This window comes from Suillus subaureus, assembly GCF_016647635.1.
Source record: "Suillus subaureus strain MN1 chromosome Unknown BJ212scaffold_1, whole genome shotgun sequence".
NCBI lineage: Eukaryota > Fungi > Basidiomycota > Agaricomycetes > Boletales > Suillaceae > Suillus > Suillus subaureus.
Genome location: NW_024538557.1, coordinates 615764 through 637018, shown reverse-complemented (window position 1 = coordinate 637018; position 21255 = coordinate 615764). Strand labels below are relative to the sequence as shown.

The window sequence follows — 21255 nt, the reverse complement described above, 5'->3', positions numbered from 1 at the left end:
AATTTCTGGAACCATGCGGCAACGTAAGTGCCATCATATCGTATTATGATGTGTTACTGATAAGTGTATTGAAGGTATACTGCAACAATGATCACCAAAGTGGCGTTTGGGAAGACCACCCCTACATTTACTACTGATCCTAAAATCAGCCATGTTCGCGAATACTTCGCATAGTCCTACGCCCTGGTGCTTATTCGGTTGACACGATCGTGTGGCTCGAACACCTTCCTTGTTATGCCGAAGTCTTGAAACGGGGGTTTGAGGAACACTGATCAACCGAACCGCGTGAAACGGCAAATTGTACGCATTGTTTCGCCGATCCTCATGCGATGTCTGAACCCTTCCGCAGCAGAGTAATATTGAGGTTGGCCCTCCATTCGCAAAATGTGTGCTAGAAAATGTCCAACTCCACGGCTTGACAGAGACGCAGATGGCCTTTCTTGCTGGCGCCTTTTTTGCAGCTGGATCGGATGAGGTGAGGGTCCTTGTGTTTTATTTCGGAAGATGTCCATTTGAACACAGGTATTAGATTACTATCGCAATATGCACGGTGCTGATGGCACCTGCATATTTCCCTGAGGAGCAGGCTAAAGCCCAGGTCGATGTGGGTATCATCAATATTGTCGGTCCCAAACTTGAAGTTTACAACGTTCACACAGCAGGGTTGACTCACCGAACGACCCAGGAGGTCATTTGGGCAAATATTTCTCGACCTACTGATTGTGAGAATCATCATCTGGCCCATCAGGAAACTATTGTATTCCAGCTGGGACTACCGTGACGGTAATCGGTCATCATTGGTTAGTCTTTGAGGGTAAAAAGTAACATGGAACTGGCGGATAATGCATCAGGTCCATCTCTTGAGACCCAGTCGTCTTCCCAGAACCTCATGCGTTCAAGCCTCAGCGCTAGATTAATGACCAGGGTCGCCTTAGGGACGATCTTAAATTCTTTGTCTTCGGGTTTGGTAAGCAACCGTTCTGACTCGTTTCAAGCATAGCCTACTATGCCTCGGTCAACACGTTGCAATCAGGTAAAGGTTTCCTTCTACGCACGCCACTTCACAAATTCATTTAGATTGTTGATGATCGGTGTTCATAAACTCGCTCCTTATTCTTTCACCTGACTTTGGATGCTCCGAAGCCGCTGCGATACAATCGGAGCATCTCACTTACATCAAAGATAAGATCTATCCCCGCGCTGAGCTCGTCATCCTTGCCTTGGAACGTGCTGTCGCAGCACATTTCGAGGCAAGGATGAAGGAACGCGGAGAGGCAAGGTTGGGTTTGTAGCACTATAGATGCACACCGATGATATCCAACGGTGTAAGCTGTATTTTGTCCAAAAATCTATGATCAATCTGTGATTCTGATCTCCGTAGTTTGACCGCAGCACCATCTTGGCAAGCTGCATCACTGAACCGTAAATATGTAGTAACACATCAAACTTCTTCCACTGATACTAAGTGAGATCACAGTTTTACAGATAATGGGCCTGTACTGGAGGCGCGGATAGTCACTATTGCTCTGCAGGTGCTGCGGATTGATCTGGTTCCTTAAAATACCAAGGAAGGACTCCACGTATTATCTAGGCGCGCTCTTCAACACATCTTCATACTGTGCATTCGTGATAACTCTTGTCCAGCTTGATGAAGTGTTCAGATCCACGAGACCTGCGCCGACGTGCATCTTGGGATGGAGTGTCGGGAATTTCACAGCGACAACTTCTTGATGATCTACAACGTCAGTATAAGATGAAGATATCTCTTTGTACTCCTACATGTTTTGTTCAGCCATTGACGTCTTGCCTCGCAGATCACACACCTTCCTCGACCATGATTCCCCAACGCCGCTTTTCTACCCTTACACAGCTGCAAGAGTATCAGCGACATCGCTGCCGCTACCACAGCTCACCTGTGGATCCATCTTCATCCTCGCTATTCAGTGACCACACATGCGACAAGGAATCCTTCCCTCGAAAAACAACTACCATCCTCGAAGTCCATTCAGACGAGGTGTGGAACGTGGCCTGGAGTCACGATGGTACTCGTCTTGCAAGCGCAAGTAAAGACAAGGCTGCAATGATTTGGCACATTGGGGTTAGTTGGACTGACTCGCAACCTCTACCATGTTAATTTTACCCTGCAGCTCGAGGCAGGACCATCATCTTGTGATCGTATAGCAGAATTCATCTTGCGCGATCACCCATATCCTGTTAGTTGTTTAGCTTGGTCGCTAGACGACTCTATCTTATCTACGTCTATGGACCACCTCATTTTGCTATGGAACACAAAGGTTAACTTTAAATTCTCATATTTAATTTTGCCTCGCGATACTCATGAATTGTAGACTGGAACTCTGATGAAGACACTCGAGAACCATGCTGAGACAGTGTCTACCTTGGTATGGCTACCCGACGGCTCAGGGCTTATGTCAGGTAGCCTTGATCGCAAGATTATATCATGGGTATACTTATCGTATGCCATGTTGTTATCGCACCTCACCTCATCTTTAACAGAACATGGAGGGCGAACTACAGGAATCATGGAATGATATAGCCATACGTGTCACTGACGCTGCGGTGACTCCTGACATGAGACGCCTGGTCGCTGTTGGGATGGGATACAGCCCTCCCCCGGCGTTGGCTCGTGCCAACGTCCGAGACGCATTGCCATTCAATGGCAACGGTAATGCAGTGGTGCCGCGTTCACCAGAGAATCGAATGATCATTTACGATCTCAAGACGGGACAGGTTGAGCTGTATGTTTCAAGCATGTTTGTTTCAGCATCTTTGCTCATCGATCTTTGCACACAGATCTGTTCACATGGAGGGTGAACTTACTAGCGTGAAGATTTCCGAGGATTCTCGGTATGCATTAATCAATCACACCCCAGATGTGACTACCCTCTTTCTTGTATCAAACCCAACCATATCACTGACCATGCATCGAAGGAAATCCACCTGTGGGACTTGGAAGAGTTCAGGCTTGCACGCAAGTTCACTGGGCAACGACAGGGTCACCATGTCATCCGCAGTTGCTTTGGTGGTATCGATGACAACTTCGTCGTTAGTGGGAGTGAAGGTATAAACGACGTTCATAGCGTTCGACTAGTTCGTACTCACTAAACATTTCCAGATCGCAATGTCTATGTTTGGCATCGCAACACAGGTACACTTCTAGAGGTACTGGAAGGTCACGGTTTTGGAAGCGTGAATTCTGTAGCCTGGAACCCACACAATAAGCGCATGTTTGCGTCGTGTTCGGATGATAACACGATACGTGTGTGGGAGGCACCTGTTTCCGCGGGTGGACTGCTTGGAGTTCGGCATCTCTGTGTCCGAGCCAGAGATGACTGGAAAGAGAAAGGGCAAAGTAAAGTAACCTTGGATCTATGATGATGGAGGGTTCGTGCTACTCTTGGGGACGCAGCGAGCATCGATGATCTTTTGTGAATGATTTTGCATTCTCACTGCTACTTTACCCTCATCGCACGACATACAGTTATCCGGACGCTGATAAATCATCTTCATCACGACATATCATACATAGTATATAGATCAATATTATTAAAGTGGCAACCCCAGCAAGGACGTAGGATAGTGTTCACTTGATCGTATTATTTTTCAAATGTCACGTGATCCTTCGCGCCGCGTCGCACTTAAAGCTTTGAAGCCGGACATCTCATGGATGTGGTCGCTGACCGCTTCACATTCTTTACTTTTGTTTCTGGCGCTTTGGGCATTCACCTGGAGCAAGGAGCCCGGGGAGTCCGCATAGAACGTTTAGACTCGGAGTTCAGAGACAGATGCACCAGGTCCATTCCGGCCCTATTACGTCCCACCAGGAGCAAAAAGTTACGGTTCGTCATCTCCGCTCTTCACTTCACTGGTTCTTGTTCAACTCCTTTAATGACATGCACGTTGCGACGACCCTGAGTCGGACCGACAAGGATTTAGAAAGGAGCTGCTGCCCGGATGACGTTCGTGGGCACTATCATCGAATGGTTTGGTGGTATGGACAGTCATGAAATCGCCGCGGTGTTCATCGATAGGAAAAGTGCAGGAGATCGATACCTGGAACAATATGTAAACAGCAACGGATCTTCTGGACTTTTAACCTGCCGTACAGGAAACTCGCCATCAAGTTCAGAACCCTTGGGAAGGGACAAGGTGACAGCTTGGTTATTGACATAGATACCTTTGTTGTCACGGAAGGTCATACGACTCTTCCCATGACCCTTCCTCTGACCCTTGACCTGTCAAACACAGCAACCCATCCAGGACAGATCCAGTCCTTAGCTTCGCAGAATCAATGGACATTGGAACAAAAGGGCGTAACTAGCTTATCCGCCATGCAACTTACCGTGATCTTCGATACTCACGCTCTTATCATTGACAAAATTGAACTTAATCCCGTGTCGATTGGGGCCTCCCAGCATGGGCTGCCTTGTTCAGCCTCCGGACCCATGCCGTTAGGCCTCTCAAGGTCGAATCCAACTCATTTTGTGCCGACGGGACATTTCTGAGCAACGGAATTCTGATAAATGTCGGGGGTAACTCTATGGTCGGTGGGTACACGAGTGCAGCGGACTTCGGAGACCTTGGTGGCTTACAGGCAGTTCGCATCTTCGAGCCTTGTCCACCTGCCTCCGCTGCTCATTGTAACATCTACGAGAATCACTCCCGCATCTGCATGATTAGCCATCGCTGGTATAATACAGTCATTCGAATCTCCGACGGAAGCACTATGATCGTTAGCGGATCAAAGAAGTGTGTGTAGATGAATAACGAGACAGTGAATAACCCTACTATCGAATATCGACCCCCAAAGTTGTAGGATCAACGAAATGTAGTGACATCGTCCCTGGCTTCGACTGACTAAACACTGTTACTGGTTAAGCAAGGAGAATTTCGGCAACGCCGCACCCTAGCTGTAGCAGGCCGCCAAGAGGACACAGATCATGCCAATACTACCGGTCCACGTAGTTGCTCGAACAGGTAAAGTTACCAACCCTGCCTCCAAATAGTCGGTCGGTCAGGGATGGGTACCGCGGAGAGTGCAGATCAGCTCCACTTTAATCTTCCCGCATACTGTGGGCCTTGCACCGGCTTGTACCCTTCTCTCTTTATAGGTTTGGTTTGAACTCTGGTTCAGCCGCCAGAACGAAAAGCTGAACGCGAGGCACGAAGAGCGCCTTGACAGCCGGGGAAACGCTGCCTTCGGATATACGGGAGACATAACTCTAGCCAATGCTCCTCCTGTCCTCTTCTTTGAGCTGCTCAGCAGGCTACCGCTGTGCCTTTTGACACCTTAGACCTGCCCTGTCAAAGTGGCACTGCAAGATACGTATTATCTACAGTGGCGGCGAGCATTTCACAGCCCATCTCATTGCAGAGAACGTGGCATGGACGTACGATGGGCAAGTAAACGGCGGCCGATCTGGGGGTGTCTCCACGAATTTGTTACATCTCTGTGAGCTTAATAGACGAGAGGCTCACCTTTGCGTCTACGCCCTACGCTACATGCTAGGGGAGTCTGCATAATCAACAACGTGCGACCAGTAATAAAATCAGGCGAGTAGAGTATCCAACACCCGCCCTGCGTTGTCGCTGATATATCCTTGGGAGTGTAGGTATCGCATCCATCCGAGATGCTACAGTGCGCTGAATTGGCGAACCTAGTTGTCGGAAAGCTCACCGCTGAGGTCGGCGACAGTGGTGACTGGCCGGGCTAGGTTAAAAGTTGCGAAAAAAAGAGATGAAAGTGTTGATCTCTTTTCTCTCCTGCTCAGACATGGCTGTCAGGATTGCGAACTTGCAGCGGTGGTTGATACACGCAGTATGTATCACAATGTGTATACTGTGGTAGTATGTTCAACGGCAGTGTCGTTGTACAACCCAGCGGCTATAACACCCCTATTACCGGTCCACGTGATTGCTTGAACAGCCTTCCGTTTATGTCGTGTACCCTAAGTTCTCGCTACGCAGTACTTTGGCAGAGCAGGAGAGTAGTCACTGCCTTAAGTGCTTACCAGCACCCTCTCGATGATTTATCACAATTGTCCTGCTATCAGGTGGTAACATGTACCCTCTGTTGTATATCACATCTCTTCTCCACATCCTTGCCATCGCCTCCGCAACTGTCGTCCCAAACTGGGTGAACTTCGATCTCCACCAACGATCCAATCTTCCTGTTGCAGACGATCAACTTCCTTTCACCGCTGCATATACACCGTCGTCTGAGCCTCTCGCAATCTCTCTAAAGGCCCGACCAACAACTGTCTACCGCCCGAAATCTCTCGATGCTCACGAGCACGCTCGGTTACGGTCACTTCTTCATGCGGAGACTGAGCCTATCGAATGGGAGCAGATGGTAGTCTCAGGACCAGACATAGAAGACAGACATACCCTCTCACAATTAGCACGCATGACTGCTAACGCGTACCAGCTTCCAGGCCACAATAACTGGTACGACCTCGATTCGTCCTGGAACGTCAACGCCGTGAGTGCGTTTACCTACTACTTATGCTCGCTCTCTAACAGCCCTTTCAGAGCTTTCCATTTGGGTGGGATAACGACGAAGACGGATTCCGCGGCCACGTTTTCACTTCTAGAGATAATTCTACAATCGTGCTTTCGATCAAAGGAACCACGCTTCAGGGACCTACATCAAAGAAAGATAAACTAAACGACAATCTACTCTTCTCGTGCTGTTGTGCCCGCGTCGATTTTTCATGGATGTTCTCGACAGTTTGCGACTGCTATTCCTGGTCGGCCCTACATCAACGATGCGACGATACATGCTTGTCCAAAGCTCTCGTACAAGACAGCCTCTTCTATTCCACCGGCGTCGTAAGTCATCATCTGCATCAGCCACCATGAAAACTAATATCTTCACACCACCCAGAAACTCGTGAAAGATCTAATGTTTCTATACCCTTTCGCAGACATATGGCTCGTCGGCCATAGTCTCGGAGGAAGTCTCGCTTCTCTCCTTGGTTCCACTTTTGGATTGCCAGCTGTCGCGTTCGAGGCTCCTGGTGAAAGGATGGCAGCGAATCGTCTTCGCCTCCCACTTCCACCTCCCGTCGGAGATTCTTCGCGACCTCCGGTGCCTATTACGCATGTATACCATAATGCCGACCCGGTACCTCAGGGAGCATGTACTGGTGTTGCATCGCCTTGCGCTCAGGCTGGGTATGCTCTTGAAACGAGATGTCATCTGGGAAAGAGCGTCGTGTACGATACTGTCGGGAAACTGGGGTGGCATGTTGATTTGCGTAAGCATGTCATTAAGGAAGTCATTTTAGAAGTCTTGGACCTGGAGGACCGCTGGCCGGATGAAGACGGGAATGAGTGGGATGTACCTGTCGCCCATGAAGAAGAGGACTGCGTGGTTAGTATTTTGAGAGTGCTTTCGTTATATTTCATTCCTCTGACACCTTGTTCATAGGACTGTTTTAAATGGGAATTCGGAGATTACAAGAAGGACAAGGACGGATAATATATTACCAGCCGCTGTATCTATCATAATTTTGTATTCTTGCATATCAGGGATCGCCACTGGTGGGAGCACAAGAGAGTCTGTCAGGGACTATCGTATATTACTGCCATAACCATGTAGGTATACATCCAAATCGTACATGCTTCCAATGGGTATTTACCGTGCCGGATGGTAATCCCGTCCACCAATCGTCCTTCCTTGCACGATCACCTTCTTGATATTCCTGTCATCTCCGCAGAACAAAAAGCGTTCCAACCATTCTATCAAGCTCTTGTCCGCGCTCTGCGCAGTGACACCTTGAGTCAAGTCGCGACCAGGGTTGTAGCCCCACACCGCAGGGTTCCCCGTATCGTCTTCTCGAACGCTTACAAGGAGAGCATCGAACGCCCTCTTCTGCTCAAACGAGCCAATGCGGTCCTGTAGACAGCAGACTCCCGCTCCACCGAGGGTGGCGAGGTACAAGAGAGTAGCAATAGATAGTTTTTGATTGGTGAACCGTCCGGGCTGCTTCTCATTGCACTCGCAGTCACATTGGCATTCGTGGTGCTTGTGACCATGACGACCGCGCGAATGACTGTCTTCTTCGCCCGATGATGATAACTCCGAGTGGCCCCCGCTGCACTTGCATTTCTTGTTATCGGTGGCTTGTATAGCGAGCATCTTGGATGCGATGCTAGCGTGTTGGACCTCGGTGAGTATGGACGGGGAGTAGCCGCCAGCGACATCTGTACCCAATCCGACCTGATCGAAGAAGAACGTTAGTTATAGCAATTAGCTATCTTGAAACGGAGGACCAACCTTCACGCCGTGATCTAGGAGCATACCGACTCTCGCCATGCCACTGCTCAAATAGAAGTTGCTCGTCGGGCAATGAGCCACCCCCGAACCACGTTTAGCAAGAAGCATCATTTCATCCTCGGTGAGATGGACGCCATGTGCCAAAACGGTGTTATCGCGAAGTAAATGAAATTTGTCATAGACCTCTGCGTAACTGTTAGTCTTGAATAGGCTTTTAGCCAGTTCGACCTCGGATTTATTCTCTGAGATGTGCGTCTGGATAGCAAGCTTTGGATTTTTCTGTGCAATTTCGCTGAGACGCGTCAAGAGTTCCTCGGTACATGAGATAGCGAAACGCGGGGTGAGGATGGGATGTAGCAATGACTCGCCGCAAGTAGCTTTCGGTAGCTCTTCGATGTACTTGAATAAAGCCAAGGTGGTATCGACAGATTCCTTGACAGACGGCTCGATATAATTAGGTGGACAATTCCAATTCATGTTGCATTTCTGATGTGCAAGTCAAACGATTAGAATTTGGTATACCTTTCCAGAAGGATACGTACCCCGACAAATGCTCTTTGACCTGTTCCATCGTGTCAGCTGGTAGTTCGGATGCGACGAGGGTAAACTTACCTGCGGCGTGAACGAGACTGGCTAGAACCTTGGTCGCTTCTAGATGTAAACTACCATAATAACAGCATGTTGTTGTCTAATTCAGCGTCAAACATGATGATCCAGAATATGGACGTTAAATTGATCGCTTACACCCGAGTTGACTATGCGCCGTACGACATCAGGATAAGCGCGTTCGGCATATTTGACGTCCTTGAACCTGGCTTCCGTCGGGAATGTGTAATTATCGAGCCATTGCAGGAGCTCCATCTCCCCACCACTGGAAGACGCGCGTTAGGAGAGGACTAATATACTTGAGTCAGAATACTTACACGCCGAGGTTGGGAACTTGACAAGCATGCTACAGATACAGAAGATGGTCAAGATATGAATGCTCTAATGAGATACTGGACGGACTGTATGGGTATCCACCAGGCCGGGCATGAGGAATTCCCCGTCGTCCAAGCGAACGAGAGTGATGTCAGAAGGGGCGCAATCGTGCTGAGTGAGGACATCATTGAGCTTTGTGCTCTCTACGTCCTCGACGATCCATTCGATGTCACCCTGTGGAGATACACAAATTAAACATTGGGGAAGAGCAAGGTAGTCTGTGACTGATTGTGGGTTAATGACTGGACCATAGTAGACGGTGCACATCGTTATGGTTAGCAGTATGAGTGGGTAGAGGATCGTGGGGTGTGCAACACGAGCCGCTAAAATATAAGTACCGAAGACACTTGAGATCCGACCATCATTTTACGGTCGCGAATTACTGCCCTACCGGTTCCACAAGGTACGGTTCGTACTAGCACACCTCGTTATTACAAGTGCATGATGGCCTTGTGCCGAAGAGCCTGCAGTATATTGACGTAGTACGAAGAGAAGACGTGCACGAGTCTTCGATTGCCGGACATGCGTATTATCATATTTGACAGCAATCTCCGGCCTAATAGCGTTTCCGACGGGTCCCGTAGCGCTGTACAGGGAGCCGAGTACTCAAGTCTTGAGACCGAAGTCAGGTACTACGATATTTAGCTTACCTCCATTTGAGCCAGGTACCTGCAGGTCTCCCGACTAATCGATGGTATCTAGTCTTATCAAAGGATTTTGGATCAGTTCAGGGTACTAAGCACATGATATTTCTTAATGGACGTGGGCGTTGATGGTAGGCTGTGTGAGACTGACAGCCGTGAGCGCCATAACATGATCTTTTCTTAACAACGTTGTCGTCTTTAGTCTGTCCTTCGGTTCTTCGAATCGAAGCGCAGTCCACTACCATCTAGCTTGGCTGTTTCATCGTCCCAGAACTAGTCTAGCTAGCAGTATGTAACCTATCGTTATAATAAAAAGTGCCTTGATGTGACGGCCTGCCAGGCAGTGCCAGCGGTTGGGTGAGCGTCTTCTTGTAAACCCCTTCAGACATTCACAAAAGTTCAGCGCTCTTCACATCGTCTCCTGGTCACATTGAAATGATTTATCCGAAATTATAAAACCTGGATATTTAGTTTCCCACATTCCTTGTCTTCCTCATCCTCGCTATCGTCCAGTGGGCTCTGCGGTAGGCAGCTCCTGGTCCTAAAATCTTTGGTTGGAAGGTCCCTCAACCCGTAGTTACATCAGTGCACCCATTCAATGCCTTCCCTTCGTCGTTCTTTCTCGTCCTTGTCAGTTCGTTCGAACCCATACCCGACTTCACTATTAAATGGTAGTGCAAGTAACGCTCGTACGCGTGTTGCTGGTCATGGCTCTCGTCGTTCTTCCGACTCGGAATTGACCGAACGTAGGGTCCTTGCGGACATTGAGTGGTGGCGGGTTTCTGATGGGCAGCGTGACCTTGATGTAGCCCAGGACCAGGCTGAACGAGATCAGGATGTACAAGACGGCGTATATGTCTCCGCGGGCGGCGCCATTACTCTGTCGGGCTTCTCGGATAGTCCACAGACGCCCCCGCTGATGTTACACGACCTTCCCCCCATAGACTTCGCCCAGGTAAGACCTTGATACTATTCATTGATAGTGGTCGTGCCTGACCCTTGACGTCACCATCTAGTCTATCCCTATGAGTCAATTTGCCGCACTCTCTATAGCCCCTCACTCTCCTACCGGCAGGAGACACGGTCGCGACTCCTCGGTTTCATCCCTCGAGTCCACTCCTGAGATCCCCGAAGCTCCTCTGGAGAGCATCCGCTTCAGTATGATTGATGCAGATGCTGGCTCTCATGACCTCGAACTTCCTTCCGAATTGCGCTACCTCCTATAGGCGTCAACTCGCGGCCTTCATTCGCGCTCTTCGGACCGCGCACCTACACTTTCGCAGAGTGTCTTGACTTCGGAGAGGATGTTCATCACTTTTCCGACGGAGCTTCCTCCTTCTCCCCCAATCAGAACATCTTTCAATGAGCTCCTGTCAGTTCCTCGTTCTCAAACTCCATCCGCTTCAGATCCACTTCCTCGCCGCCGCCGGCAGACGCCACCCCATAACTCTCCATTTCATCCATTTTAACCTCATTTTATCGCATCTTTTGCATACCATTCACAGTTTGTAATTTCACGCGTACATCTCCAAAGCTTTTCAGACTGGGCACATGAGGCTTTGCCTCTCCATCAAAAAGCTGTTTCTTGCCTGTTGTTACAGAGCTTTACAATTTACGCCTAAGCAACGCCTTTTACGCTCCCGCATATTCTCTCCATTCTCGCGCTAATAATGGCGTCAAACTCAAAAGCGCTACGTACTTGTTGCCTCCCTATCTCCGTCATCATCTGTAACGACTAGACATGCATCCGTGCCCTGCTTTCCACCGATCTTGTTCCCAAAATGCTTTCCATCCGAATCCATATTGGCTGTGCTTTTACGACGCGTCACGACGTTTCTCCTCACGACTTAGTGTACTTGCAGTCACCCCAGACTTTGTACACTTGATGTTTTTGATATTAAAACAAGACCCTGCCTACAACCTATTGTGTGAATGTATCAAGTGAAACAAATCGATAGCATCGGATCGAAAGGCGTTCCATTCTTTGGGTGTCAAGCGAGGACAGCTATTGTGTGGACCCGATTCTTCCACATGTCCATATCCGGCGAGATGCATCCCCGGAACAAGAACCGAGACATCACTCAGTTGCTTCACGGGCGATCTGATAGTGGTGGGTGCGACAGGCGATAACAGCCCGATGGACGCACAAATCGTTTGTAATTCCGGTTGCCTATCATGAAAACGATCCGATGCGTGACGTGATAGCTGGATCAGCGATGCATGCCAGCAAACACTGGGGGCCCGGACACTCTGCTCCACCGCGAAGTGGCAAGAGGGCCATATCTTAATGGTACATTTGGTGGTGGGCCATGCCCTACTGAGGGTCCGGTTGATGGCGTTCGTGTTGCAGTGTCTGGCCCTCTTTGAGAGGGCTGCTGTAGCCGAGCGCGCGCTTTCCAGGCGTTCCTTATTACCGCAGAGCGCTCGAGGAGCTAAATTGAAATCAAGCACATGATTCCTGAACAGCGCATGAATGACATACCGCATCCTTTTCGACTCCATCAGCAATGCTTTGGATGATATTCTCAACTACCGTCCGATAGTTGCCGTGGGGTTTATCATCCCTAAAGCGCATCTTGCGCCAATGGGAAACAACAGGATCCCAGTAAACCTCGACAATCCTGTCATCAATCTGTTCACCTGATGACTTCATCCTAGCAGGTTTATTCGTCAACTGCAAAAAGTACTGGATAAAAGCCCTTACATCTCCCACTCATCATCGTCAACAAAGAGTTCATCGTAAGATTCGTATTTCGGTCGTCCTTGTTCATCGCCACAGTACACATAAAGTCCGAAGAACGGTTTCGCGTGATAGTCTGGCTTTGATATATCACTTTTTAATGGAGGGAAACGCAACACGAGCTTGAAATCAATGGAGTTCTCGGAAGGAGGTTTCCACTTCAGTCTTGGAATTGGAATCAGCATCGTCCTCTAGCCATGGTTAATAAACTCACATGTTTGGATCAGTACCTGACGTATACGGCGTCTCTACGCAGGTATAGATGAGGCCGTCATTGCCGTGTTGTAGTGTTGGAATGACCACCTGAAACACTTCTTCAACACCATAGGAGAAGCTGATTTTCTTAACCTTGATGCTAATAGATGTGTCATAAATGACCATATGTCCAAGTCAGATCACTCACTCGAAGGCCTGACCAGCAGCCATATGAGGGAGTTCTTGCAGCATCATTGAGAAGGGTTTGAAAAACCATTCTTTGAGACGCTACAAACTCAATTAGTACCTATATCTCCGGGACGATGATGAAAAGTACATACACCATATCGTTTGTCCAGTGTTCGCGACATGACATTCTGTCCATTAACCACAAGGCAGTCAAATGCGAGAAACCGCAGTGTCTCCTGGGGAGAATGTGACATTTTAACAAAAGCGTCCAACGGTTTTGCAAATCTTGTTTACTTTTTTGGTGCGAGGGTCTACATCGATGACAAGCTCTCCATCGACAATGGTATCCCCCAAAGGCAACTTCCTTCGTTCGTGATGAGGAAACCAGAATCCTGGAACCTCGTAATAAGCATTGTGTCTGTCGATCTAGGTGACGTCAAGGAGTGTACAGAGGCGAAGGAGGACGCGCACAAGGTAAACTGCTTGACTGCCTGACGTGAGGTCGGTTTGAAGGAAGAAAAGTACGCGAACGCCATCAGACTTCTCACACACCCAGTAACTAGCCAGAACGAATGAGGCGTCGGCAGACTGATTTTCACACTGACAAAGTCTGCTACTCACTCACGATCTTCTAGCTTCTGTAGATGTTCCGAGGCAAAACTGATTGGTTGACCACCAGGAAACCTAAGAACAAGCAAGGACATAAGCTTCTCGACCCGGTATGTCGGTTTGAGTTAGGTACTGTACCGCTCATGATCCAGCCGGCAAAGTCTCGCTACATAACTCTTCAGCCACCGGTCTTGCTCAGAGCGTGGCGGAATGACAGCTCCTGGTATAGTTGGGATTCGTGGCATAAACGAGACAGAAAGGAGAACAAAAATTAACCGAAGTATGTACGTTTGAACTTTGCTTGAGAATGTGCAAGTAATACAGCTGCTGACTTTATGTAAGCACGTGCCAAGCTGTGCCGCGCAGCGAACGACCGCTGTTCCACAAGAAAACCACGAGTGCAAATCGGACTGTAATACTAAGGAAACTGGCAATGACACGAAGATAGAAAAATAGCTGGTACAGTAGACTCTATAAACTGATCCCTCATCGATCTTCTGCCCATTCCTGAAGAAGATTTGAGATGATTTATAAGAAAGAGTTAAATGGTTGAAACTTACGTTCTCTTTTTTGATTTGCGCCTTGGATCAAAATTTAGCTGGTGATGACAGTAAGGAAGACGAACAAAACATACCTCTTCCTCTGGAGTGAAGTCATTGACGATGTTAAAGAGACGACGGATTTCATCAGGGGTCTTTCCCTTGATCATGTTGGCAACCGTTTTGCATCCAACATCGCTATAAGGTGATAAGTGCAAGCCGTGTAACCATCATCTTCGTGACTCACAGCAGCGACTTGATATCGAGATAATTTGCAGCGAGGATGATTTCGAACAACATCTCTTGGTCAACAGTTATGAACTTCTGGTCCCATTCGCTGATATCGGTTGTCCGCTTGCGGGTCTCATCCTGATTCTGGTCGGCGTCTGCGCTAGGCAAGGGTTCGCCCCTATGGTGTTCACAGTACTCTATGACCTGTGCAATAGTGGAGTGTGAGCACGTGGTTGTCTGTAGAGCAAAGAAAAATGTTGATCGATAAATATCTATGATGCTAACCTTCCTCAGTACCGCCGACGAAACGTTGGCCAGAGGTATGGATTGATCGGACTCTCCAACATCTGAGCAAGATCAAAATTACTCCTATGGGTGGCAACGATAGAAAGAAGAGTACCTTCAAGCATGTTCTTGATGAGAACACTGCGCTCAACAACCTCCTTGTCGACTACGAACTCCACATTATCGGAAGTAACGAGATGGACCATGTTAATAGAGCTGGTGAAGTGGTGACTGTGGTAGCAAAGAAGACGGTACACTCGTAGAACTTCACAATATTGGGGGACTTGTAAGTCCTTCGTAACGCTTATATAAGTTTCCTATCATTATTTAATGGAGAGAAATTATATAAGTTATTAAATAACTACATCTATTATGACTTTGTCCTGACTCCCGAGTGGATCGGTCTCAGCCAGTCTGCCGTCATTGTGTTACTATTGGATCAAGGGTCTGTCTATTGTAGGTAGTGTCCATCATAGGGTTTGGACCCATTGGACAAGAACCAAGGATTCAAAAACAGGAGTCTGTCTATGTAGTGACGGGAGACTGGTCTCAGCCTATCGCCATCGTGTTGCCTATTGTGATAGCAAAGAGTCAAAGAAGTAAGTCATTGCATAGAATCAGACCTCGCATTACTACACCAAACCTCCCAGCCAAATTAACCTCTTGACGCCATACTCCATTTTGGCATAGATACTGGTCATCTTCTGAGCTTCAGTAAGACTGCCCCCGAAATGAGTATTGTGTGATAAAAGCATTCTCACTGTGTCGCCCACCTGACTACATCGCGATATATGATAACAGGGGAATTCCCTGCGTCTTCACAAGCTCGCTTGATGCTGTCTACCATCATGTCAACGACTTGTTTGCAATTAGTCGCTCCTGCGAGGTCATCTGCAGGCTCTGCATATCCAGTGCTGGATCCACTTCTAACTCGAGCAGGGTCCACTGGGAGCGCTTTGAAAGCCGCAAAACAGACATTGGTCGAACCAGCTGCGTTTTCCACAACTTTAGACATGATACCCGACAGGTTGGCGGTCTTCGTTGGCTCGCGACGTGGCAGCATTGGCTTGAACTGACTGGAGCTACTGACCGAGACTGCTGGCGGCGACCTCGTCGGGGTGTCTTCTGGACAGTTTCTGATTGAATAACTCGTCATGCGCATGCTAATTTTATCGCTGGCATGCCAGTAAACCGAAAAGCCAGCGTTCTGCACGGGATCCCTGCTCGCCTCTTCCAGAGGAGAGATGATATAAGCGCCTGTTTGATAGTTTAGCTACTTGACCCGTCAACGAAAACCAATGCGACCTTTCTCAAGTCGTGCGATCGCACTAAGAGGGATGCAGATATACATCTTGGCCTTCTCCAAGCTATAGTCATAGCTCTTCGGGGCAGTCAGATGTTGCTGTAAGTCAATAATGCGCCATTGGACGACGTACGACAATGTACAGAGCGCGGGCACTCTAGTTCATGGTCAGAATAATGGTGAACAGATCATGGTTGATGCTCACCAATAGCAACACTTTCTCCTCGAATCGATCGTCGAATTTAACATTTAATTGCTCCGGGCTAAAGATCGTCCACCCGGATATCAAAGTTTCACCCTCAGACAATACGCGAGCGACAGAAGTTGCTATAGCTTCTGCCCTGATCTTTGACAGGCGAATGAGTTCTCTAGGGTCGGTCGACTGTAGCTTGATGAGAAATTCTTCGAAAACAGAGAGAGTCCTGTAGCCAAGCATAAAGTCGATGACAGCTTGGCAAAACCAGTCGCTGAAGGTTGCGCTATACATTCTAGCAAGGGAGTTTACACCATCGTTGAGCATACCCCTCAAGTCTCGCCTCCCAGTTCTGACTTATCAAGTTAATAGTAAAAAGATGCAAGGAAGCATTAGCTGACCTAGTAAAATCACCCTACCGACAGACAGTCGGTTCATTCTGGTTAGGTTTTAGAAGTGGATCAAACACTTACCTTCAAGGCAGATGTGCCAGCACTTCGAGGGAAGACTAAGGTAAGAGCAAGCTTTCCGACAGGTCGTTCTACACCTACTATGCACGACTGATCGCATCACCATTGTTGGCCCAGACTGTGTAATTCTCATAATACCGTCATCAAAAGGAACAACAACCACTGACCATCATTAAAGATAACCTCCACTCCCGACTTCCCGCTTTGGGGAGGACTCAGAAGCCCTACAGCCTCAAGCTGCATGCTCATCACATGCCTTGCAAAGGCAGACTGGCTGATGTGAGAAAGGGGGACAGCAGCGGGACCTGCAGCTCACTTGGACAACATTAGTGCGGTCCAGGCAGTCAATGCAATTAACCCTGAATACACCCTTCTGTTTTGATAGGAGCATGTTGTTCGAAACCCAGAAGAACCTATCATATCGAGTTCGCAATATCGAAGAAAGTGGGATGACAGAAAATCCATACCCTTGGCTTTCAAACACACGTTCGAGTTGATTGACGAGCCTGGAAATATTTTCGTACCTGCTAATGATCAGGAACGCGTTGTCCGTAGGCAGATGATACTAACTTCATTCCCCTCGTTTCGCGGTGGAAATCGAACTCGCAGTATCTGTAACAACATTCAAGTCATGTCATCAGAGTTCATCATCGTGAACTTACCGAACATCCTTAGCATCCAGTTTAGTTGCATATTCACGATATGCATTTGCGATCATTCCCTCCTTCCCATGTTGTTCTGCAAGATTGACAATGGTCTAAGTAAAGGTGAATGGCGTGATCGTATTAGACGTTGTCGTGAGCCCTACGTGTGGACCGTAAACAGGGATAGCGCGACGGAAATAGCGTTTGATAGCGTCCAAATTCTGTGCAGGGGTTCTGTCGGGTGCAAGGACAGGAGGTGGCTTCATACTGTAACCCGATTGCGTCCAGAATAGCGGAACTTGAATTGGGTCATGCAATGCACCGCGTATTTATCAGACAACTGCTTACTTGAGCCTCGGATTTGCACATAGCTAAAAACGTTGCTTATTCCATTCCTCTGAGGAGACTCAAACTCGGCGGAACAGTGCAAACTGAGCTGCTCACCTGAACCCTCATGATTGCTTCCGTTTCCACAAAATTAGCTACATGAGCTTCGTCGTCCACACCCCTACGCTGATATCGCAAACCAGCCCTATCTCTGGAACGTCGCGAGATAACAATATAATCAACGGGCCCCGCTGAATTATCTTGCGTAGCGGATGTATCTTTGGGTAAATCAACCGAGGAAATCTGAATGTATCCCTGCATTATTGGTGTCACGTAAGAGTGAAGCTGAGGATTAGATCGATCAGTTAATGCTAAACGAATGTTTGATTCAAGGTGCTTACACCAGCGTCCATAAATGGCTTGGATAACCATTCATTCCACCAAAAGTGAGGGTCGACCCGTCTCCACAATGGCATTGTAGCAGACGGCTCGAAGAGAGCGTCCACTGTGTCGTCCAGTGGGTTAACAGTCGTATCTTTCGGAAGAGCATCCAGCTCTGAAAGTAGCCTGTTTTGAGCATGCAGCTTGATAAATTGCTCATGTTTGTTCTGCAAAGATCTTGTGATGTCTGAGGAAAATAATGACTTGTATGTCTGGCAAGCTATGATGCGTGCACTCACCGAAATGTAGAGCAAAGTACATGTCGCCTTTCGTGAATTCTCTGAGACATCCGCGTAAAATGCGTTTCTCTAGCTCAGAGTTACGCTCCCCTGAGCTATCCGGTGGTGGCGCAGTTGCAGCTATGATAGAACTGATCACCTTGTCAGGTACTCCCTCAGCATCATGTATTATGGAATTAAGTAATTCTTGTTCATCGAGGAGAGACTCCTCTATATCTGCTCCCTCGGATACGCTTGATGCGCGCTTCGATAGATGGCTCCAGAACGACATGTGATTTGCAATCGTCGATACGGGAGAATGGGTCATCGACACATCGGAAGCAGGAGTTGAAGCACCGGATGATACAGGTGAGGCAGGTCGATCGGCACTGTTAACGGAGAATTTCACTTGATCGCGTGGGGTCAGGATCTTCACTTCCTCCTCGTCTGCGAATTTCACGTGAGGCCCCCCCGAGGTCCCTTCATCAAGGAACTGGATATCATCTACATCGCTCACAAGAAGTGAGGGTCTGTTTACGGACGTGTTACGAGATGATATGCGTGAAAGGATTGATTTGGCACGGTCCTTGACAAGGGGTATGGATACAACGCTTTTCACGCCATAAATCAAGTGTGAGGCATCAAACACTGAGCCCCGTGTGAGTCTTACTATGTTTGAGGACTAGAGGTCGCTCACATTGCCCGACGTCAGATCGAGACGTTATGACCAAGAGGTATGAGGCTGGCCGGAGTGTATTCAGTCTTGATTTCACCACGGGTGAGCAGAAGGCGAAATCTTGTTACCATTGAACAAGGTCATCAAACCGACAATTCCATAGATGACTACGCTCTCTTTCCAATCAACAGAAGGGCTTCCGCCATCACTGGGCAGCTCTGCTATGTTTGCTGTCTTGCCCCATGAAATGCGGACATATGACGTGGGGTGAGGTAGTCCCGCGTGATGCGGACGCATGAGCAGACCATCCTCTGATGCGAGCAACGCAATATGCTCGTGAGGATTGGGGTGTGGGACTGGAGGAACGACATAGTTCGGTTGCAGACCAGTCGTGGCCGCGGGGAGTGCTGTTGTACGACCAGCCATTGGCAGCTCGCTGGGAGCAGAAGTTTTGGCAGAGCTCGATCTCGTCGCGTTCTTGGATGACTTGGAGAACAGACGTTTCATGATTGCATAAGTTTTCTGTCGTGCACGCCGTTGTTGTACTAAAGGACTACGTCAGGTCCACCTGACTCCACCGTGCCTACCGTGACTATATCGACTCACCCTTCTAAATTTGAGTCGTCATGTCACGGTTGTAAAGGTGCACGGAGTTGTAGCCAAATGAGAAGTCACGACAAGAAGTACATATTGTCAGATTGTAAATTGATTCCTGGCCCCCCCAAAAAAAACACCTTAGCGAATTTAAAGGTACACTATGACGCTTGGAAACACTGCGTTCGACTTTTACTACTACAGATACACATCCATACAGTAAAACATCACGCCTGTGCTGGCGTTTCAGGAGGGTTGGCTGAACTGCGTCCTTCTACACGCAAGTCATAACCGTAACCATGACCAGGTGAGCCGGCAACGTTTCCTGGCCCTTCGTAGTGCAACTTCGTGATATCATAGTTTCCTAAACATGGAAGTAAATCACAGTGGACATAAAGAAATAACTTGTAACGTACCGATGAACTTCCAGCCATCCTCCTTCACGTGGTAGAGGTTGCAAGTGTTACCTGAGAATGCATCTCGGTGTCCAGCGGCATAAATACTTCGCCGTCCTAATTCTTGTGCTTCCTCATCCGTAAGATCCCACCGATATCCCTGATCCAAGACACCATAGGCAAACGTGCTTCCCGAGCCCACTGAGAACAGATCGCCTTTTAACCGCGTACCGTCAGAGTCAACGTAGAACACTGCTGGACCCTTCAGCACGAATCAGTTGTGGGTTATCTATATATTTACACTGGCACTAACGGTCTTGTCCCAGCCACAGATCATCGTACCCTAAAAACTGTTAATGGACTAGGCGAGAGACATGGCATATGAAGACTGACCATGCTCAAACCCATTCCCTTATAGCTATACACAAGGTTGCTCAAGTACTTGCTAGCAGCTGATACTGATATCCGTTCTCGATTTCTGAGTTCATGCAATCGACAATGCATGCCAAGGTATGTTTCCCAGAACTGGCAATCAGCTGAAGAGGATGCGTCAAGGCTAATAAACACAGAAAGTCAATTTCATACCAGCACCACCGGCCATCGTACCCAACAAGTAAGGGTTGATCTCAATGACCTTCTTGACTGTTCCAGATGCTAAAGGCCGTGTTAGAAAAGTAACAATGCAACCTGATATATACATACCGACATAGCTTCCAGCGGTAGCACGCGAGTCGACAGCCACAATTACGCCGCCTTGGAATCTAAATGCAAGCGTGGTTGTTCCGTGCTGGATTTTGATTCTGCATGACGGATCTGCGTGATCATCGGTGTGTAACCTCAAGAATGCGGCAGGCTGCGAGAGTTTTTAATTGTGCTGAGGACAATAATGGTAGACCCACGTCTGGAACAGATGGGACAACGAAGCCTGGCACTCCCTTTGCCAAGGTGCCGAAGCCAGCCTGAGAACCCCACGTAGCATCAGAGAAATCGTTGTCCTCATCGATCGCTGATTTAGAAAGACCTCTTGCGCTTGGCCCCGAATAACGCTGTAAGATGGAGTTCATGGTAGTTGGACGTGAGATATAATAGGGTAGCTGACGCGGCTTATGATTGTGACGCGTCCAAATGATGGATTCTGTGTACTCCTGTTTGGCAAAGCCTTCTGAAAGTAATACAGCCAAATTCATTTCCGACTAGACTAGTTTGTACTACTTCCACGTTTCTAGCCAATTTCCAGCTTCCAGACTTGTCACCTTGGGTGACTAGGTTTCACAAATGG

General features: G+C 48.3%; 9 protein-coding genes across 9 annotated transcripts; 4 read left to right on the top strand and 5 right to left on the bottom strand.

Annotated features, from left to right (window-relative positions):
• Positions 1–1834: 1834 nt before the first annotated feature.
• Positions 1835–3396, top strand: BJ212DRAFT_1257436 (WD40-repeat-containing domain protein; the record flags this gene model as incomplete). The annotated part of the gene is made up of 7 exons (XM_041329855.1): positions 1835–2098; positions 2148–2294; positions 2349–2465; positions 2518–2759; positions 2815–2896; positions 2953–3082; positions 3137–3396. The coding sequence occupies 7 exons, from the start codon at positions 1835–1837 to the stop codon at positions 3394–3396; spliced, it is 1242 nt and encodes a 413-aa protein (XP_041199786.1).
• A 689-nt stretch (positions 3397–4085) lies between these two features.
• BJ212DRAFT_1492131 (uncharacterized protein) lies at positions 4086–4831 on the top strand (the record flags this gene model as incomplete). The annotated part of the gene is made up of 1 exon (XM_041341498.1): positions 4086–4831. A coding segment is annotated over one exon (441 nt), but the record flags the coding sequence as incomplete, so codon positions are not given.
• A 1251-nt stretch (positions 4832–6082) lies between these two features.
• Positions 6083–7504, top strand: BJ212DRAFT_1256582 (alpha/beta-hydrolase; the record flags this gene model as incomplete). The annotated part of the gene is made up of 4 exons (XM_041329800.1): positions 6083–6502; positions 6553–6852; positions 6908–7396; positions 7454–7504. 4 exons carry the CDS (start codon positions 6083–6085, stop codon positions 7502–7504), a joined length of 1260 nt encoding a protein of 419 aa, XP_041199784.1.
• Positions 7505–7660: 156 nt separating this feature from the next.
• BJ212DRAFT_1294350 (uncharacterized protein) lies at positions 7661–9550 on the bottom strand (the record flags this gene model as incomplete). The annotated part of the gene is made up of 7 exons (XM_041332200.1): positions 7661–8245; positions 8303–8788; positions 8845–8864; positions 8915–8990; positions 9047–9173; positions 9226–9254; positions 9311–9550. The coding sequence occupies 7 exons, from the start codon at positions 9548–9550 to the stop codon at positions 7661–7663; spliced, it is 1563 nt and encodes a 520-aa protein (XP_041199783.1).
• A 975-nt stretch (positions 9551–10525) lies between these two features.
• Positions 10526–11153, top strand: BJ212DRAFT_1474143 (uncharacterized protein; the record flags this gene model as incomplete). Its single annotated transcript, XM_041339046.1, has 2 exons — positions 10526–10882; positions 10944–11153. 2 exons carry the CDS (start codon positions 10526–10528, stop codon positions 11151–11153), a joined length of 567 nt encoding a protein of 188 aa, XP_041199782.1.
• A 645-nt stretch (positions 11154–11798) lies between these two features.
• BJ212DRAFT_1309373 (mRNA capping enzyme, catalytic domain-containing protein) lies at positions 11799–13943 on the bottom strand. Its single transcript, XM_041333926.1, has 10 exons — positions 13799–13943; positions 13673–13735; positions 13523–13610; positions 13346–13477; positions 13204–13287; positions 13071–13150; positions 12882–13022; positions 12632–12832; positions 12410–12581; positions 11799–12359 (listed from the first exon to the last, which is right to left on the bottom strand). Exons 1-10 carry the CDS (start codon positions 13903–13905, stop codon positions 12138–12140), a joined length of 1290 nt encoding a protein of 429 aa, XP_041199781.1. The 5' UTR covers positions 13906–13943; the 3' UTR covers positions 11799–12137.
• Positions 13944–14146: 203 nt separating this feature from the next.
• Positions 14147–14921, bottom strand: BJ212DRAFT_1256624 (Skp1 family, dimerization domain-containing protein; the record flags this gene model as incomplete). The annotated part of the gene is made up of 6 exons (XM_041329803.1): positions 14147–14167; positions 14221–14241; positions 14295–14397; positions 14447–14634; positions 14716–14777; positions 14831–14921. 6 exons carry the CDS (start codon positions 14919–14921, stop codon positions 14147–14149), a joined length of 486 nt encoding a protein of 161 aa, XP_041199780.1.
• A 126-nt stretch (positions 14922–15047) lies between these two features.
• BJ212DRAFT_1451734 (SacI homology domain-containing protein) lies at positions 15048–19658 on the bottom strand. Its single transcript, XM_041338832.1, has 19 exons — positions 19116–19658; positions 19009–19053; positions 18333–18959; positions 18054–18280; positions 17770–17997; positions 17674–17722; positions 17490–17623; positions 17344–17438; positions 17252–17293; positions 16998–17205; positions 16849–16951; positions 16763–16799; positions 16685–16706; positions 16613–16626; positions 16224–16563; positions 16152–16175; positions 16021–16096; positions 15489–15972; positions 15048–15435 (listed from the first exon to the last, which is right to left on the bottom strand). Exons 1-19 carry the CDS (start codon positions 19492–19494, stop codon positions 15348–15350), a joined length of 3222 nt encoding a protein of 1073 aa, XP_041199779.1. The 5' UTR covers positions 19495–19658; the 3' UTR covers positions 15048–15347.
• BJ212DRAFT_1309314 (proteasome component pts1) lies at positions 19659–21114 on the bottom strand. Its single transcript, XM_041333925.1, has 7 exons — positions 20876–21114; positions 20679–20829; positions 20562–20630; positions 20370–20512; positions 20290–20319; positions 19998–20238; positions 19659–19945 (listed from the first exon to the last, which is right to left on the bottom strand). The coding sequence occupies exons 1-7, from the start codon at positions 21038–21040 to the stop codon at positions 19809–19811; spliced, it is 936 nt and encodes a 311-aa protein (XP_041199778.1). The 5' UTR covers positions 21041–21114; the 3' UTR covers positions 19659–19808.
• Between the last annotated feature and the right edge of the window lie 141 nt (positions 21115–21255).